Source organism: Pinus tabuliformis, chromosome 1_2, assembly GCF_031772625.1.
Source record: "Pinus tabuliformis cultivar Carrire ecotype Pingquan chromosome 1_2, CPIR1, whole genome shotgun sequence".
Lineage (NCBI taxonomy): Eukaryota > Viridiplantae > Streptophyta > Pinopsida > Pinales > Pinaceae > Pinus > Pinus tabuliformis.
The window spans coordinates 429,227,586-429,248,151 of NC_142298.1; the positions used below are offsets into that span (position 1 = coordinate 429,227,586).

At 34.9% G+C, this 20,566-nt stretch overlaps 1 protein-coding gene and 1 pseudogene across 1 annotated transcript; both read left to right on the plus strand.

Moving 5' to 3' along the window:
* Nucleotides 1-12,526: 12,526 nt before the first annotated feature.
* Nucleotides 12,527-20,446, plus strand: LOC149206189 (uncharacterized). The gene is made up of 2 exons (XM_089395338.1): nucleotides 12,527-12,913; nucleotides 18,009-20,446. Exon 2 carries the CDS (start codon nucleotides 18,020-18,022, stop codon nucleotides 19,340-19,342), a length of 1,323 nt encoding a protein of 440 aa, XP_089251464.1. The 5' UTR covers nucleotides 12,527-12,913; nucleotides 18,009-18,019; the 3' UTR covers nucleotides 19,343-20,446.
* Nucleotides 12,964-15,003, plus strand: LOC149206190 (protein ACTIVITY OF BC1 COMPLEX KINASE 3, chloroplastic pseudogene; annotated as a pseudogene).
* Nucleotides 20,447-20,566: the final 120 nt, after the last annotated feature.

Below are 20,566 nucleotides of genomic sequence, written 5' to 3' on the forward strand. Positions count from 1 at the left end.
GGTTTATAGATCAACATGCTTGAATGATCAAGACTTTTTCCTCTCAACTTCTTCTCAACTTGTTAGGGTTTTGTAAACCCTATACTATTAAGTTGCAAGTTCCCAAATGCCAAGACCTTAGATTTCTTACGTTATTGATTTAATTGGATGTTAATATTGACTTTATCAAGCTAAGCAATCATTGTATTTCATCATGGTAGATCTCAATATTCAAGAGACTTTGGCATCAACTATTACAGCAATATCCTTGGCTTATAACATTGTAGTTTTGATACTTGACATTAAAGAGGAGATCGACCTATTTTTGTTGGAAGTTGCAATTCTTGTATCACGATAAATATTTCTATTCCTTAGTATGATACGATGCATCAAGGTGTTGCTATCTATTTTTCATAGAGCCGTGATATGTTTGATTAGATTCAATGAATACTTCAGGTGATTTTACTTATCCTTCATTTTTGTATGCTAAGACATTGTGTAGTTGGAGAAGAATGAATACTTGTTTGGATTTGTCTCTAATTTTGATTTCTTGTATAATGAACTTTGCACCTGTTATATGACTTGGATCATGATCTTGCACTTGTCCTCTTTCCATAGGAACAAGGAAGCTCAAACTTTGTCTTCCATAAGATTATAAACTAGAGATGGAACAAAGAATTGAGTTCTCCTTTTGCACAAGAATGCGGTCCAATAGCACAAAGATAAATCACATATGATCTACTACTATTCCATAGAGAAGTACCTTAGGGATCTCAACCCTATACACGTAAAATAGCCTCAAATATTTTGTTTCTCAACACAAGAAAGTCTTTAGAGAAATCGAATTTGAAATACAAAGAAGACTAATCACATAAAATAGAAAGATGAACTCGGGAATCTCGACCCTTAAACACATAGAAGTTTGTCACAAAGTTTAGATTATATTATTGATTTATGCCTCAGACATTGGTACCAAGTCATATATCCCAACCAAGTATTCCTCTACTTCTTCATTCTTATGTTCCTTTTATTCTTCACTTGAACAAAGGTAAGATGTGTGTAGGATGATATTCAAATGAGAGAACTGATTTCTCTTCAACTTAGAGAAGGATTTGATATAGAATTAGATAATTCTATTATGCCATATAGACTTGTCATTTATTGGAAGCTTTGATCTTAGACAATGAATTCAAGACTTGAAGATTTTATAACTTTGACCTTTGTTCTTCTTAGATGCTTTGATTTTCTCTTGGATACTAACTTAGACATTGACTTTTCTCCAATTCCAAAACTTCTTGTAGCTTCAAGAATTCCTTTCTAACCTAGCTTTGATACAATGTTGAAATTTGTTTGAAAGCCAGAATTTTTGAACATGATAATTACTTGTACTTGTTCACTGAGAGAACAAGTGGTGCAAGATTATTGCGCTGGACATTGGATGCAGTTTGACTATGGTAGTGGATTATGGACTTCCTGGGAAGGAGGTGAATCTTGTTATTACTTTGAGGGTGGAGGTGTGAGCCTAGGGATTCCCTTGTTGCATATGCATGAATCATATCCTTTTTATTTGCTAGTTGAGAAAATGTGTGTATGTGTATATGTGTATATCCTTGTAAATATTGTATCAAGATAGTTTATAAAGCTTCGTAGATAGTATGATTATTTACTAGGTGAACCAAATGTGTATGTGTGTATATGTGGTTATTATTGTAAATACCATAATGAACTGTGTTATAGAGCTCCAGTAAATGATATGTTTGTCATGTTTTAGCATATGGTCATTGTAAATACTGTAACGAGTTGTGTTATAAAGCTCCATGGGCAGTATGTTTTGTTTTCAGTGGTCTCGCTGGTTATAGTGTCATTGAACACCGAGGACCAGGGAAAAACCCCAATGTGGGGAAACCCTTTGATCAAATCTTCTTATTATTATTCAATAGTTCAGAAGAGAGAGAGAGTACATAGATCAAATCCACTTTCCCAATACACAATCAAAACAACCCTATCAAAATTAGTAGTCAATGGAAGTCAACTTCAACCCTCACTAGAAAGTCAATGCTAGTCAAATCAGCAATAAAAATTCCTCCAAGCAGCTTGGTCAACAACAATCCAATTCAACCTTCAAGAAGGGTCAAATTCAACCCAAATCAGTCCACAAAATCTCAGTCAACCCTGGTCAAACTCCAGTCAGGCTTGCAGTCAACGTAGGTCAAACAACCTTAATTGTGTCGGTTTCTGTTCCAGAGAATGTAGCCTTAAGAGATCAAAATTTTTCCTATAAAAATGCCGTAAAAGAAAGTCAAACAACCCCTGGTCAACGCTGATCTGCACTCTGAAATTTTGGCCTGCAGTTTCACTTCTGAAATTTCGTCCTTCTATGCCACATGTGCGGAAGAAAGAGGTTTCCCAAGATGTACGAACCAATCAAGAGAAGAGAGAGAGAAGAATGATGTGTGCGAGTGATGTTCAAATTAGGAGAGAGGTCACTCCTATTTATACAATTCGTTGAGGGTGAGGAGACACATCCATTGGGCTTCTTGAGCCTACATTTGACTGAGGTCGACCTTGACAATTTGTGCATGAGAGAGAATAAATTCAAAATTCCACTTTTTCTTGTCTGAATTAGACGATATTTATATCAAAATTGGAACTCCCATAAATATGAATCCCTTGCAATAATAATCTCCATCATATGAGTTGTCCCAAGGTGGAATTTGGGCTTAGTTTCCAATTTTAACAAGTCTCAAGTTGTAGTTTAAGATCCTTCATGTCAAATTCTACTTCTAGCTCCTTCCAAAGTCAAAATTTCTTTCTTTGACTCATGAGTCCTTCTTTCGAAAACTAAGAGATCTTCGTTAATCATGAGGCTCCTTAAAAAATCTGGAGTAGCTCTTTTAAAAAATACAATCATCTTAACATGTTCCTCTTCCTCTTACTGGGAGAACCTTCTTGCTTTAATGTTGTCATTTGCTGCATTCTATAAAAATCAAGGCTTACTCTAAGTTTCCAGTTCCTTGGTTGTTCTTCAAGATTGCATCTATAAAGTCCTCTTGGATATGATTCATTCATTCTCCTACTGCCAAAGCCTAGGTCATCTTAGTTATTTTCTTGCAATCCTTACTGGGAGGATATGGGAGAATAATTATAACCAAGAAGAGAATACATAGACAAGAGACTAACCAATCCTTAAATACGATAACAACAATCTTAATCAAAGAGAAAAGGTATAAAATACTTAACTTTTGAGAAGAGTCAACACCCTCTTACTCTATGAACTTCTTTCATATATCTGCAACTTTATCATCTTCTTCTGACATCTAGCTCGTAAGACAACTTCATCCACGTCATCATGCAGAGGCTAAGGTTTCTATTTCTTTCAGAGGAAGGAACCAATCCATGGGTACAAAGCCTAGACCTTTCTTGTTCAGAACTTCACTAGGGTTTATATGTCAACATTCTTGAATGGTCAAGACTTTTTCCTTTCAACTTATTCTCAACTTGTTAGGGTTTTGTAAACCCTAGACTCTTAATTTGCAATTGCTCAAATGCCAAGACCTTATATTTCTTATGTTATTGATTTAATTGACAGCTAATCTTGACTTTATCAAGCTAAGTAATCATTGTATTTCATCATGGTAGATCTCAGTATTCAAGAGTCTTTGGCATCAACTATTATTGCAATATCCTTGGCTTGTAACATTGTAGTTTTGATACTTGACATTGAAGAGGAGCTCGACCTCTTTTTGTTGGAAGTTGCACTTCTTGTATCACGATAAATCTTTCTATCCCTTAGTATATATGATGCATCAACGTGTTTATATCCTATTTTTCATAGAGTCGTGATGTGTTTGATCAGATTCAATGAATACTTCAGGTGATTTTACTTGTCCTTCGTTTTTTTTATGGTACAACATTGTGTACTTGGAGAAGAACGAATACCTGTTTGGATTTGTTTCTAATTTAGATTCTTGTATAATGAACTTTGCACATGTTATATACTTCCAGATCATGATCTTGCACTTGTCCTCTTTCCATAGGAATAAGGAAGCTCAAACTTTGTCTTGAATAAGAGTATAAACTAAAAATGGAACAAAGAATTGAGTTCTCCTTTTGAAAAGGAATGTGGACCAATAACATAGAGAGAAATCACATATGATCTACTCCTATTCCACAAAGAAGTACCTTAGGGATCTCAACCCTATACACATAAATTAGCCTCAAAGATTTAGCTCTCAACACAGGAAAGTCTTCAGAGATATCTACTTTGAAATACAAATAAGACTAATCACATAAAATACAAAGATGACATGAAGAATATCGACCCTTAAACACAGAGAAGGTTGTCACAAAGTTTAGATTATATTATTGATCTATGCCTAAGATATTTGTACCAGGTCACAGGTCCCAAGCAAGTATTCCTGTACTTCTTCATTCTTATGTTGCTTTTATCCTTCACTTGAACAAAGGTAAGATGTGTGTAGGATGATATTGAAATGAGAGAACTGATTTATCTTCAACTTAGAGAAGGCTTTGATCTGGACTTAAATCATGCTCTTATGCCATAGAGACTTGTCATTTATTGAAAGCTTTAATATTAGACAATGAATTCTAAACTTGAAGTTTTTATAATTTCGACCTTTGTTCTTCTTGGATGCTTCAATTTTCTCTTGGATAATAACTTACACAATGCCTTTTCTCCAATTCCAAAACTTCTTCTAGCTTCAAGAATACCTCTCTAACCTAGCTTTGCTACCATTTTGAAATTTGTTCGAAAGTTATAATTTTTTAACATGATAATTACTTGTGACTGTTTATATATATGTTTTTCCTATAACATTTTCTTTATTCATTAGGTCATTAAGAAATTATACAAATACAATGAATAAAAAGACAAGAGATACCAAAAATTAGGCTAGAGGCCAAGGAAAAAACCACAAGGGGAAAATCCAGCTATCATTTCCTTATAGATTCTTCGTCAACAAGAGAAATTAAATCAAACTAATCGGTGTTCCAAGTTCCAAGTCAACCCTCCAAACTCTGCCATGTTGTCTCCACAAGATGGTCAACCAATCTGACACATGTATGTCCTTTAGATTCTTCATCCCACACATATAGTAGTCTTTATGTAGCTTGGATTATATAGAAACTACAATCCTCTTGTAACTCACACTTCATAGAAATTACAGTCCTCTTGTATCTCACACTTCAAGGAGATTATAGTCCTGATTTAGATTGCATTCTTCATATATTATGGTGCTTCAGTAAGTTCATATACCACATAAAGATATGCCTCAGGCATTCGAATTCTTATTCTACAGATGAGCACCGAATTGCTTTCCAAATGGTGGAGGATATGTGCCAATATATAGTTGTTCCTTCATCCAAAAGGACACATCTTTTGGGTAGTACAAGGGTGTCTTTGTTTGGTGGAGACACTTAGCAGGTATGATTAAGGGCTTCTTTAAGTCATCATATTCACAATATTTTTCGCTAATGAGCGAGTTTTCATTGTCAAACAATATGGCATTCTTGAAAACAATACTTTTTGGCAACTTGAACATAATGGAAAATTACTTTATCATCTCTTAAAAAAATGGCAACCTATTTCCATGAAACAATGAACTCCCTTCTTTTAACATCAATCACTTTTCAGAGTTAGTTCAAAGATCCAATTTCAAGTCTTATGTAGCATTTATATATTCTCAAATGTGTTTTATACATTTATCTCTCTCTCATGTAACTACTTTAGTGTTCTCATCTCTATATAGATTTGACCCCATGTAAAATATATAAGAATTATAAATTGAATTATAAAAATGCACAGATTCACTCCTCACCCGCGTTCAAATTCACATCTCAACCCACCACCTCCATTCAAATGCATAACCTTACCTTCGATCCCAATTCTAATCATTTTGTATAATAATTATAATAACATACTTCCATGGAATTCTTGGTATTTGCACTAATTAATTTTCTGTACATAAAGACACAAGTTAAACTTCTCTAAATTAGTTAGAAATCACTATGCAATTTTAGCTATATGCTACTTTATTTTTCAAAGTTTACTCAAATTTACAAAAATTAGTTGCACACATTTTTACCTTTAATTTATATCTCATTTCTCTCTCTCTCTTTAAGTTAAAATAATGTATAGTAATATTCATGAAAACATTATCTAGGGCATGTTGTCAAGTTGTTTGGATGAGATCTTTCCACATTAAATTTTGTGTGTGTGTGGGTGGGAGGGTGATTTTTCTTCATGTCTATGAATGTTACTTTTTGCCCTATCTATAAGCCTATTTTGCATATTTATGTTATTCTGTAAACCAAAATTGAAATGGGTAATATCGATTCCAAACATTTGTTCAAAGAGGCAATAATTCAAGAAATTCATGGAAACTAAATGTGCACCATGCAGAGAGAATGATAGGGAGTATGTCTTTTAGGTCATAGTACAACTCGATTGGAATGTTTGGGGTGCCTATTACTTATTTGGTTTTGTCTTGCTCCTTTCAATCCTCTTTGAAACTTCCCTAGCTTGGTGAGAATCCCCTAGTTCCTCTACATCATTCTTCTCTTCTACCATCTCAATTCCCTAGATTGGATTGATTAAGGCATCACACTTCGAGTCAAAATTACTTGTAAAACTACACCTTTTTGGCCCCGCCCTTTGGCTCTATTCTATATTCCACAATTAACAAGTTCTTTTATATGCCAATTGTTTTCCATCATCTTGGAATACATTCTCTCTGGGTCTAGAGAAACTAATTTTAGGTATCAAATGATAACTTTCATCATTAACCTTTGCATTTGAAGTTTTTCTTATCTTTTTTGACACTATCCTCCATTCTCCATCTCTTTTTGAAAAGTGATAGAGTGCTTAGATTGATAAGTAATCACACTACAAACTATGCCCCTCATATTTCTTTAAATTTAGGGAGGGTGCCACTCTACATGCTTAGCTCCTTTGTGTATTTAGTGGCTTCTCTTACATATTTTGGTGGAGGATTTTCTGGCAATTAGAGTGGTGTCCTTGATAACCATGAGCTTTTCAACTTACAAAACCTCCAAAAATTGTCTAATAATCTATAAATCTACTTAAGCATATTGCTTCATACTTTGAGACCCAAATGCTTGTCATGTCTTTCATGATTGTTAATGGTGGAATAATTTGGAGATCTTCTGAAATGAACATTGTAGCACTATTCTTGTGCTTCATCCATCCTTTTTATCACTTGAACCAAGACTAACAAGACCCTCATTACCTCTATTTAATTGATAAACACATAGTATGGGAGCATGCTTATAGGTGGTAGCTAGCATCGTTTTCAACGATGACTCCCCATCAAAGTATATAGCATTTATTTCTCTTCATAGCATGGGATCATGCTTATAGGTGGTAGCTAGCACTATTTCAAAGGACAATCCCCATCCAAGGATATAAAATTATTTTCTATTAGTTTATAAACAAAATTAACATTAATTTTAGTAAACAATGGTAAATTTTAGTTCATTGAATCAATAATCATGATCAATATGATGAAATATTAAGGCCATTTTTTGCCTTATTGTCAAGTCATAAATATAAATTATAAATAATCTAAATAAGTTCAATAGAATTTTAACTTAGTGTCCTTTTTTTTCCCAAGGGAAAATCGTAATTATATTCAACCTAAGAACAAGGAACAAAATTACATTCCACAGATGTTGATAAGAATTTAGTCATGCCAAACTATAAATACATATTTTTGTTGTAGTGATAAAAGTCACTTAGCTTCCCCATTTTTCCTTTCTTTTTCTCAACTTTTCTCCAAACTCCTTGTTTGGGAGCGGTGGTTATAATTACTAGTTGATTGTAATCCACTTTCATGGGGACTTCTTTATCTGAGTCTGGGCTCGCAGATGCATGGGATAATTTTATGCCCTTGATTCATTTTTGTATTGTGTTTCCTCTTTCTTCTACTTTGTAACTATAGTTTATGTTTCTTCAATACCCTTTTGACTTTGAACCATTGTTCCTAACTGATCCCTTGCTCCTCCATTTTCTTGGACACCAGGCTGTGTCTGTGCTCTTGTAACAATCCTGGTTAAAAACCCATGTAAAATATATAAGACCAAGGTCATGGGACACGTATTCCAAGCTGAATGGTGGGAAAAACATACTAGTGGGTGTTGATTCGGTTTATTATGGCTAAGGAGGTCTTCGTTAATCATGAGGCTCCTTTAGAAATCTGGAGTAGCTCTTCTAACAAATGAAATCATCTTAACATGTTACTCTCCCTCTTACTAGGATAACCTTCTTGATTTAATTTTTCCATCTGTTACATTCTATAAAAATCAAGGCTTACTTAAGTTTCCAGTTTTTTGGTTGTTCTTCTAGATTGCATCTAGAAAATCCTCTTGGCTATGATTCATTCATTCTCCTGCTACCAAAGCCTAGGCCATCTTATTTATTTTCATGCAATCCTTACTGGGAGGATATGGGAGAAAAATTATAACCAATAAGAGAATACATAGACAAGAGACTAACCAAACCTTAAAGACAATAAAAATAGTCTTAATCAAAGGGAAAAGGTATATAATACTTATCTTTTGAGAAGATTCAACACTCTCTTACTCTATGAACTTCTTTCATATATCTGCAACTTTATCATCTTCTTCTGACATCTAGCTTGTAAGACAACTTCATCCACATCATCATGCGGAGGCTAAGGTTTCTACTTCTTTCAACGGAAGGAATCAACCCAAGGGTACAAATCCTAGAAATTTCTTGTTCAGACCTTCACTAGGTTTATAGATCAACATGCTTGTATGATCAAGATTTTTTCCTTTCAACTTATTCTCAACTTTTTAGGGGCTTGTAAACCCTATACTCTTAAGTTGCAAGTGCCCAAATGCCAAGACCTTAGATTTCTTATGTTATTGATTTAATTGATAGTTAATCTTGACTTTATGAAGCTAAGAAATCATTGTATTTCATCATGGTAGATCTCAATATTCAAGAGACTTTGGCATCAACTATTACTGCAATATCCTTGGCTTATAACATTATAGTTTTGATACTTGACATTGAAGAGGAGCTCAACCTCTTTTTGTTGGAAGTTTCACTTCTTGTATCACGACAAATATTTCTATTCCTTATTATATACGATGCATCAAGGTGTTGATGCCCTATTTTTCATAGAGTCATGATATGTTTGATAAGATTCAATGAATACTTCAAGTGATTTTACTTATCCTTCGGTTTTGTATGCTAAGACATTGTGTACTTGGATAAGAATGAATACCTGTTTGGATTTGTTTCTAATTTAGATTTCTTGTATAATGAACTTTGCACATGTTATATGACTTGGATTGTGATCTTGCACTTGTCCTCTTTCCACAGGAATAAGGAAGCTCAAACTTGGCTTGCATAAGAGTATAAACTAGATATGAACAAAGAATTGAGTTCTCCTTTTGCACAGGAATGTGGCCTAATAGCATAGGGATAAATCACATGTGATCTACTACTATTCCATAGAGAAGTACCTTAGGGATCTCAACCCTATATACGTAAATTAGACTTAAATATTTTGCCTCTGAACACAAGAAAGTCTTCAGAGAAATCAACTTTGAAATACAAAGACGACTAATCACAGAAAATACAAAGATGACCTTAGGAATCTCGAACCTTAACACATAGAAGGTTGTCACAAAGTTTAGATTATATTATTGATTTATGCCTTAGATATTTGTACCAGGTCACAAGTCCCAAGCAAGTATTCCTCTACATCTTCATTCTTATGTTGCTTTTATCCTTCACTTGAACAAAGGTAAGATGTGTGTAGGATGATATTCAAATGAGAGAACTTATTGCTCTTCAACTTAGAGAAGGCTTTGATCTGGACTTAGATCATGCTCTTATGCCATAGATACTTGTCATTTATTGGAAGCTTTGATCTTAGACAATGAATTCAAGACTTGAAGATTTTATAAATTTGACCTTTGTTCTTCTTAGATGCTTCAATTTGCTCTTGGATAATAACTTAGACAGTGACTTTTCTCCAATTCCAAAACTTCTTGTAGCTTCAAGAATACCTTTCTAACCTAGCTTTGATACCATGTTGAAATTTGTTTGAAAGCTAGAATTTTTGAACATGATAATTACTTGTGACTGTTTATATATATTTTTCCTTTAGCATTTTCTTTATTCATTAGGTCATCAAGAAATTATACAAATACAATGCACAAAAAGACAAGAGACACCAAAAATTAGGCTAGAGGCTAAGGAAAAACCCACAAGGGGAAAACCCATCAATCATTTCCTTATAGATTCTTTGTCAACAAGAGAAATCCAAGTCAAACTAATTAGTGATCCAAGTGCCAAGTCAACCCTCCAAACTCTGCCATGTTTTTTCCACAAGATAGTTAATCAATCTGCCACATGTATGTCCTTTAGATGCTTCATCCCACACATATAGTAGTCTTTATGTAGCTTGGATTATATAGAAACTACAGCCCTCCTATAGTTCACACTTCATAGATATTGCAGTACTTTTGTAGCTCACACTTCACGGAGATTATAGTCCTCCTTTAGATTTCATTCTTCATATATTATGGTTCCTCAATAAGTTCGTATACCACATAAATATATGCGTTAGACATCTAAATTTTTCTTCTACAGACGAGCACTGAATTTCTTTCCAAATGGTGGAGGATAGGTTCCAATATATAGTTATTCATTCATCCAAAAGGACATGTCTTTTGGGTAGGATGAATTGTCTTAAGGAGGGCCGACTTGGAAAATTGGAGGACAAATGACACTTTTCAATTCCAAATTTTCTTCTTTTACAAGAGTCACGAAGAACATGCCCTTTTACATTTTTCTTTTGACCAAAATAAAGCATGAAGAACATGCTATAAAATTAAAAAGAAATTTTCTTTTGTTTTTATATAAAATACATAACGATACAATGGCAATTATGAAACCGAACCTAGTTACAACTTCAACATATTTAAGGAGTCCTAATAATGAAAATGGATTTTGAAAAATCATAAGATGGAGTTGAGTAGCACTATGTTAATTGTGTGCATGTAATTGGATTTGAGTCTGTTGATGACCAAATTTCATCAGAGAAGTTTCCACCTTGTTTGTTGATACATAATAACTTTGAACAAATTTTCATTCGATACATTTAGTATTTATATATTTATTAGGAAAGGTTAACTGCTAGCTTCCTCACTATATGTGTTGGTAGTTGATGCCTAAGCTATCTAATGGAACATAGAGCTCACTCCATGGGTCTTATTTTAGGGATTATTGTGCCTAACTAAGGTAGTTTCTTAGACCCTCACTGACCTTAACAAATAATGACTAGTCATAATTAATAAACTTAAGCTCAATTTTAAAAGATAATTTTTTTTTTTTTAAATATCCCAGAAGGCATGACATTGCCAATTGGCTTGATGGTAGCTCTTGAAACCTTAATAATCGCTCTTCTTTTGTAATCATCTCTTATTAGTAATGTTCTTCATTATGGCATCTTTCTATTTCCATCATTTCATTTATACAAATTAGACCATGACTAAGTGGGCTTTTTGCTTCAAATTCTGTAAAAAAGGAAATGCCACAATCTAACAAGGGTGTCTTTGCTTGGTGGAGGCACTTAGTAGGTATGATTAGGGGCTTCTTTAAGTCATGATATTCACAATATTTTTCGCTAATGAGTGAGTTTTAATTTTCAAACAATATGGAATTCTTGAACACAATAATTTTTGGCAACTTGAACATAATAGAAAATTACTTTATCATCTCTTCAAAAAATGGCAACCTATTTCCATGAAACAATAAACTCCCTTCTTTTAACATCAATTCACTCTTCTGAGTTAGCTCAAAGATCCAATTTCAAGTCTTATGTAGAATTTATATCTTCTCAAATGTGTTTTATACATCTCTCTCTCTCTCTCTCATGTAACTACTTTAGTGTTCTCATCTCTATATAGCTTTGACCCCATGTAAAATATATAAGAATAAATTGAATTATAAAAATGCACACATTCACTCCTCACCCCCATTAAAATTCACATGCTCAACCCCCACCTCCATTCAAATGTGCAACCTTATCTTCAATCCCCATTCTAATCATTTAGTATAATAATTATAATAACATACTTCCATGGAATTATTGGTATTTGCACTAATTAATATTCTGTACATAAAGACACAAGTTAAAATTCTCTAAATTAGTCAGAAATCACTATACAATTTTAGCTATATGCTACTTTATTTTTCAAAGTTTACTCAAATTTACAAAAATTAGTTGCAAACATTTTCACTGTAATGACCCATTTATAAAAATTAAGAAAAGTTAAGAAATGATATATATATATAATAATAATAATTAATTAATATAAAGTTATAAACTTTATATTTTAAATAGTATTAATAAACATCATATTTAAAAGATATATGAAAATCATATTAAATATAGAAATCAAATTTTATAATTTAGAAACTTAATACCAAAATAAAATACATTAATAGAATTAAAAAGGCAAACCTTGACTGAATCATAAAGACGGGGATAAGCTTACGGTCTGAGAGCGTGGCAACAGGGAGGGAGGCGGTGGTTGCATGCGGGAGGGCGGCCACGGCCAAGCCCGTGGTTAAAACCGGAAATATGAACCGAGTACGAGGGGAGAAGGGAGGAGGAAACCAGAAGAGGAAATTCAGCAGTGAAACCAGAAGAGGAAATTCAGCAGTGAGAGAGATTTGTAATTAGTCTGAGGCACGGGGACGGACAGTGAGCTTCTGTTGGGGAGATTACAACGAGGCTTTGCTCAATCTAGGCTGAGTGGAATTGGTTTTCCCAGTAATTAATATCAGAAGCCACACCAGAGCAAACAGCAGTTCAGAGGCAACACCAGAGCAAGCAGCAGTGCAGCAGTTCAGGTAGGTGTCCAAATTCTTTTACTGTATTTCAGTTCTGTTTTGGTTATTACCGTATTTAGTTCTGGTTATTTTCGAAATTCAGTGATGGTCATTACACATGGTACCGGAGCGTTGGTTCAAACCCTTTGGTTATTACCGTATTTAGTTCTGGTTATTTTCGAAGTTCAGTGATGGTCATTACACATGGTATCGGAGCGTTGGTTCAAACCCTTTCGACCTCATAGGGCCTGCGTTGTGATCTGTGTATGCTTCCGTTAACTGATTCAGCCCACTCCGCCATGAGTCAATTTTAGTAGAAACATCTCCAATGGCGTCGGCCACACTCTGCGCATGCTTCCACTCAGACGTCCGGAGACACGACATTGGCACAATATTCACCTCAACTAAATTTAGGGTCAAGCCTAGAGCGGCTCTTATCCAGTCGGGTCCAAGGGAACTCGTTCTTAGCGGTGGCGCCAAAAATGGCGGTAGCCTGGCCTCCAGTAGTAATAATGGAAATTCTCGCAGCAAAGACATTGTGAGGACGCTGGAGAGAAGTCTTGAGTCCCGTAGTAGTAGCGATGATGATCCCGAAGCGGAAGCAAGGGCTGAAGGCAGAGCCGCGAACGCTTCCGCTTACGACCCCGCTAAAATAGCGGAGAAATACCGTTGGAAGCCTCTTAAGGTACTTAGGCGTACTTCAGAAATATTATTTTCATTGGGCTCTTTTGCCATAACTCTGGTGCTTGATCAACGGAATGGGAAGTTGGATCAAAATAAGCGTACACGGGCTAGAGAACTCAGAAAGATATTTACGAGGTTGGGTCCAACCTTTGTAAAAGTGGGACAAGGTCTATCAACCAGACCAGATCTTTGCCCTCCGGAGTACCTTGAGGAACTGTCAGAACTGCAAGATGCCCTACCTACTTTTCCAAATGCTGATGCCTTTGCATGTATTGAAAGGGAGTTGGAATTGTCACTTGACTCAATTTTCTCAGCTATTTCAGCATCCCCTATTGCAGCGGCAAGTTTGGGCCAAGTTTATAAAGCTCGCCTAAGATACTCTGGCCAATTGGTTGCTGTTAAAGTGCAGAGGCCTGAGATTGAAGAAGCCATTGGATGAGTTTGCTAGAAGAATATACCAGGAACTCAACTATGTGCAGGAAGCTAAAAATGCAATAAGGTTTAAAAAGCTGTATGGAGACAGGCCAGATGTTCTTGTCCCTGAAATCTTCTGGGATTATACTAGTGTGAAAGTTTTGACAATGGATTGGATAGATGGTGTCAAGCTGAATGAGCACGAAGCTATACAAAGTCAAGGCCTGAAGCTTATAGATATGGTGAACATAGGCATCCAGTGTAGTCTCAGGCAGCTACTTGAACATGGCTATTTTCATGCAGACCCACATCCAGGGAATCTTCTTGCCACAGGCGATGGAAAGCTTGCATTTTTGGATTTTTGAATGATGAGTGAAACCCCTCAACAGGCTAGATTTGCCATCATTGGTCATTACATTTTACCAAAGAGTATGCAGCTCAAACTAGATCATGTGTTATCTAGGGGTGCAATCCCTCATCCTCTTAAGAATTTCACAAAATCTATTATATCTCTGTAGCTTTCCTGTCTGAAGTACATCTATGCTGTTCAGAACTGAAACCTGACACTTAAGACTAATCCAGGGTCTTTGGCAAGTACCCAGTATCATAGTTTTTTCAGAAATATATTTTGATCCACTCCGGGCTTTACATAGTCTGAATATCATTACATATTGTTCATATCCTATTTCAGTAACAGTTAAGTTGACTGTTGTTTTGTGCAACAAATACTCTCCCTGTCACAAACTTGTCTACAGGGCATATTAGTTCAAATATAAAGATCTTATATCTTTCATGCCAATCAAAAATATCCCTGTGAAGAAAAAGGCCACAAAGCAAGAATGAGTTAACATTGGAATGAGAAACCAACAATTGCTGAAAAGAAATTAAAGGTGCCCATAATTTTCAGTTTAGCTGTATATTTCAACTGAAAGTTATTCTTTGTATTACATCAAATAAAATATATTAAATAATTTTTTTTAAAAGAACAGTTTCACTCTGTTACTGAAGTATCAGTATGCTTCCGTATATATACGATTTAAAATAAATTTACTCGGCATTGAAAAATAACAAAAAAAAAAAAAAACAAAAGTGAGAAATAAACTATCTAGAACCAGTAAAACTTGATTTAATATACAATTTGATGCTTCTAGAGGCTTGCCATTAAATAGACACATTAGGAGGATCTTTGACGTTCTAGTCCCAAGCCCTGTAGATAATTAGAAAGAAAAGGCTTACACTTGAAAGTTTGAAGTCCAAGATCAAAGTTAAAAACTAAAAGGGGACTTGGTAGTGTTACACAATATATTGTATGACGTTACACAATATATTGTATGACGTGTCTGAGGACCATTTCATGACAACTTACGAGATGACATGGCAGTATCATTTTTATGATCTCTTGCTCTCTCCAGCTTATCAGATTTATTGGTCCTTTGATGGTTGTTGCTGTTGCTGTCATAATTTTGCATGTTGTACAGAGTGCATAACAGCAACCATGATAGAAATCATTAAATCAAAGATGGCATGTGCGGGACCCATTTGAGTATCTCCAGGTCTCTGAACCATAGGTTCTCTACACTCCTTCATCTCATCTCCATTTTGCCTGTTGCAATAAATATGAAAACAAATGGTAATTTATTACCATAGGCACTTGTGTCACCACAAAGAAGTCATTGAAACCTTGCTATTGCATCAATTCCTTTAATAAGGAATCGAGAAAAGGCAGTGTTATTAGTTTAAAAATAATACAAAGATTTGGAAAGAGGTCAACCATTTTCCTAGATTAATTGCTCCAGCATCATGAATTTTTGCAAACACCGGTATTAAACTCAGTAAACTTGTATTTTTCCAAAGCCATAACTTTATGATCTTCCAGTACAATCTCGTGAACTTATAAACAAAATTAGATATACATAAATGTACTTACATATAGGGACTTGTGTTTAGGTACAGAGTAGTTTCAATATAATGCATTGTTAGGTCAACTCTAAATTTTTTTTAGTCCCGTTACATCATACTTATAGGTAGCTCTTGAAACATCAAGAAATGAGATGGTGCACTAATGTAGGAAAAGATAATATAGATCATTTTATTTACATACTATTAAAATTACTCTCTTATAAATTTTTTTTACACTGTTCCCAAATGCATTCAAGTTTACTGAATGCAAATGCCAATTACCCTCTATCATGTACCATGGTGAACTGTTAAAATCACATACCTTATATTACCTTTATGCTACATTATCTACTGAATGACCACTTTAAATACTTAATTATTTTTATGCCAATGGCATTTTGAGCAAAAGCACAAAGCTGTATGTATGACCTTATACAGAGCTTAATTAGGAAACATTGTGTATACTTTACAACACATAACACTGAGATTAAGGAATAGAAGTTATTTCCAAGTACATCCAGTCAGAAGATCATAAAACTCCAATTGGTCTAGCACACTTCTTTGCCCTTTATATATGTAACACATATTTAAAAAAAAAAAAAAAAAAAAAAAATTGTAAAAGTTGGATTTTCAATTAATGATAAGTTATTACTAAGAAATAATCATGTCTATGGTAAATTTTCCGGCTAAAGAGTAAACTGATTTGGAACTAGAACAACCCTTCATTTTATTATAGGTTTAATCCATATCTAAAGTAATATATTCAAGAAATATAAGTATGTATGACCTTCTTTAAAGGTAGTAGCTAGATTGAGGTATAGCGGTTATGTTACCGAGGTACATTGTAACGAGACATTTTTGTGGATATTATTTAGATATTTTAGGAGCTAATAACCATACACTTCTGCATTATTCATTCTAGGATAGAATATCCTGCATTAGGACAAGGAGGTCGAGAGACCACCCTTCTTGCCCTCGGTACCAGTAAGATCCGTCTAGCGGATAAAAATAGCAAAACTATACCCGTTTATGAATGTGAAGTTGCAAAAGGAAAATTATGTGTTAAATTCGGTTGTTTACCTCATTTTTATTTATTTATTTTTATTTTTATTTACATACTATTAAAATTACTCTCTTATAAATTTTTTTTACACTGTTCCCAAATGCATTCAAGTTTACTGAATGCAAATGCCAATTACCCTCTATCATGTACCATGGTGAACTGTTAAAATCACATACCTTATATTACCTTTATGCTACATTATCTGCTGCTATCATGTACCATGGTGAACTGTTAAAATCACATACCTTATATTACCTTTATGCTACATTATCTACTGAATGACCACTTTAAATACTTAATTATTTTTATGCCAATGGCATTTTGAGCAGAGGCACAAAGCTGTATGTATGACCTTATACAGAGCTTAATTAGGAAACATTGTGTATACTTTACAGCACATAACACTGAGATTAAGGAATAGAAGTTATTTCCAAGTACATCCAGTCAGAAGATCATAAAACTCCAATTGGTCTAGCACACTTCTATGCCCTTTATATATGTAACACATATTTAAAAAAAAAAAAAATTGTAAAAGTTGGGTTTCCAATTAATGATAAGTTCTTACTAAGAAATATTCATGTCTATGGTAAATTTTCTGGCTAAAGAGTAAACTGATTTGGAACCAGAACAACCCTTCATTTTATTATAGGTTTAATCCATATCTAAAGTAATATATTCAAAAATATAAGTATGTATGACCTTCTTTAAAGGTAGTAGCTAGATTGAGGTATGGCGGGTATGTTACCGAGGTACATTGTAACGAGACATTTAAACATTTTCATTTTGTGGATATTATTTAGATATTTTAGGAGCTAATAACCATACACTTCTGCATTATTCATTCTAGGATAGAATATCCTGCATTAGGACAAGGAGGTCGCGAGACCACCCTCCTTGACCTCGGTACCAGTAAGATCCGCCTAGCGGATAAAAATAGCAAAACTATACCCGTTTATGAATGTGAAGTTGCAAAAGGAAAATTATGTGTTAAATTCGGTTGTCTACCTCAATTTTTTTATTTTTTTATTTATATATATAATTTTATTATATGTTCAGGAACCATTACAATGGTAAGGACGTATGAGCGACGACGACGTGATCGGGCAGCATCACCACCAATAATGCCGCCACCGTCGCCATCGTCATCTCCATCACCATCGTCACCACCAAGACCATCATCAACATCAATCGCCCCAGCGCCAGAGTTAACTGTGATAATGAATTCTTTGGAAGCCTTATTGGAAACATTAAAAGAATCCACTAAGGCCAGAACCAAAGGGGAATTTCATCATGTAGCCACCAGTTCAGCGGAACCAAATAATTTTGAGCCCAGAAGATCGAAAGAAGACATTTCTAGGGAGCTTCAGAAAATTAAGCTCCCAGAATTCTCAGGAGGTCGAGCAGGTGAACGCGCTGAAGCATGGTTAGAAGGAATGAACAGATGCTTTAGGTTAAGAGAATATTCTTCTTCGGCAAAAACAAAAATTGCCGTGTTTCAATTAAAGGAGAGTGCCTTAATTTGGTGGGGAAATCTGGAGAAGCAGCTGCACCTTACATCGGATAATGTCCCTTGGGAACTGTTTGAGGAAAGGTTCCGCGCAAAGTATTTACCTCCATACTTTCAACAACAGCAAGCGAGAGCCTTTCATACATTAATTCAGGGAAATAAAACGGTGGAAGAGTACGAGATTAGGTTTATGGAGCTTGTAAAATACATTCACTACTTAGATTCTGATGAACGTCAAGCTGAACGCTTCATATTTGGGTTAAATCCTCGCATTAGAGCCTTGGTAAGCATGTGGAAACCGTCATCAGTAGCCGAGGCGGTTGAATGTGGTCGTTATGCAGAAGAGCACCTTGGAATCAAAAAAGAGATAGGGCTAGCAGAACCTTTACAATCAGGATTTCCTGGAAAGACTCCTCGAAACTTTATCAACGGAGGTAGCTCAAGGCCACCTTACGATAACAGGTCTACCTCGAGAAATATAGTAACAAGAGCTCCCATGGCAGTAAACACTATAGCCTCGGAATCATCAAACACTAGGTCATGGTCATCTCGAGGGACTGCCAGCAGAGGAAGAAATTCGAGAGGAATCAACATGAGAGGACGAAGCTCGTTCTCTAGAAATTCACGTCCTGAGTCAAGAGGATCAATGCCGCTAAATTGTTGGGGATGTGGGGGACCGCATTTTCAACGGGATTGCCCTGAAGCTTCGTCGAATATGTCGCATAGGACTGGAGAGGGACCAATATCAAACAATCAAGATAATCATAGAATTCATGCAGTAATCAGCAACGACCAAGCAGCGCATCAACCCACTATAGCGGGATCTTCAGGTATGGAACAAGGGAATCGTAACGGTCGAACCATTACGTATACTGGGACGTAGGGTTCGATAGCTGAGGAACCGCCTGGTGGACCAAGTTAGGGTCCAATGGGACAAGTATAGTCCTGGATCAGCAACTTGGGAAAATACAGAGGACATATGTCAAAGATACCCTAATCTATGTCAATTTTGAAGAACTTTAAACTATGTTTAGTATATATTTACTTCACTACAATCAGAGACTCAGAAACTTTTTGAATGATTATGGATAAACGTGAAATTTTGTGGCATAATATATGTTTAATTCCTGCTGGTACATGGATACCAAAACAATATATATGGATCATCTTACTAAATTATAGTTGTCGAAGTAAAGTTAAGATAGTTGAATGATTTTACTTCTGATAGAAATTAAGATATTATAGATCTGATTTATTTATACATGTCAATATGATCAATGGGATAGAAATCAGGAAGTGAATACATTCTAGATGAAAGTCAAAAGACATGCATGGAATATGGAAAAATATGTTGTACTGTAGTATCATAAATGAATTAATAAGGGAATAATATGTGAGTTATTTTGAATATGCTGATGCACATTTTATGGATGCATGGATAAGTGTATGATTGCAGGTAATAGACAGTTACCGGGATGACCACGTGATGACAAAACCTCAGAACAATTAAAGCTCCAAGTGATTCTATGATAGGGTGTTAGTCCTAAGTTCTATTGGGAGGGGTGGAGGTGTTGCCCACCGTTTATCCTCCGAACCCTGGAGTCATGGGAGCACTGTGCGAGTCACGCTCCCCTAGATGTGTGATGATGACTGCCGGATGCCTACTAGGGATCAGGTCGGTATAACCGACGCTATCACCTTAGAGTTTATGAATGGTCGGGTCAGTAAAACTGACGCCATGGCATATTCCAGTAGAGGATGGATAGGTTGAGAGCAGAAGAGATTAGGAAGGATAGGTTGATTTAGAATAGCTTGGGAACTTGGATGGAACACGACATATTCCTTAAAATCATAAACCTAAAATTCTAATTTTGTTTTAGTCTCTTGATATTAAAATAAAATTTTAAAACTAAGAGGGAGGGGTACTAATTACTATCATAAGTAATCAACTTCGGGACGAAGTTTTCTGAAGGGGGAGTGTATGTAATGACCCATTTATAAAAGTTAAGAAATGATATATATATATATATATATATATATATATATATATATAATAATTAATTAATATAAAGTTATAAACCTTATATTTTAAATAGTATTAATAAAC

Bases quoted from the DNA above. Each gene is read 5' to 3' on its own strand.
- LOC149206189 (XM_089395338.1), top strand. From the start codon at position 18,020: ATGGTAAGGACGTATGAGCGACGACGACGTGATCGGGCAGCATCACCA.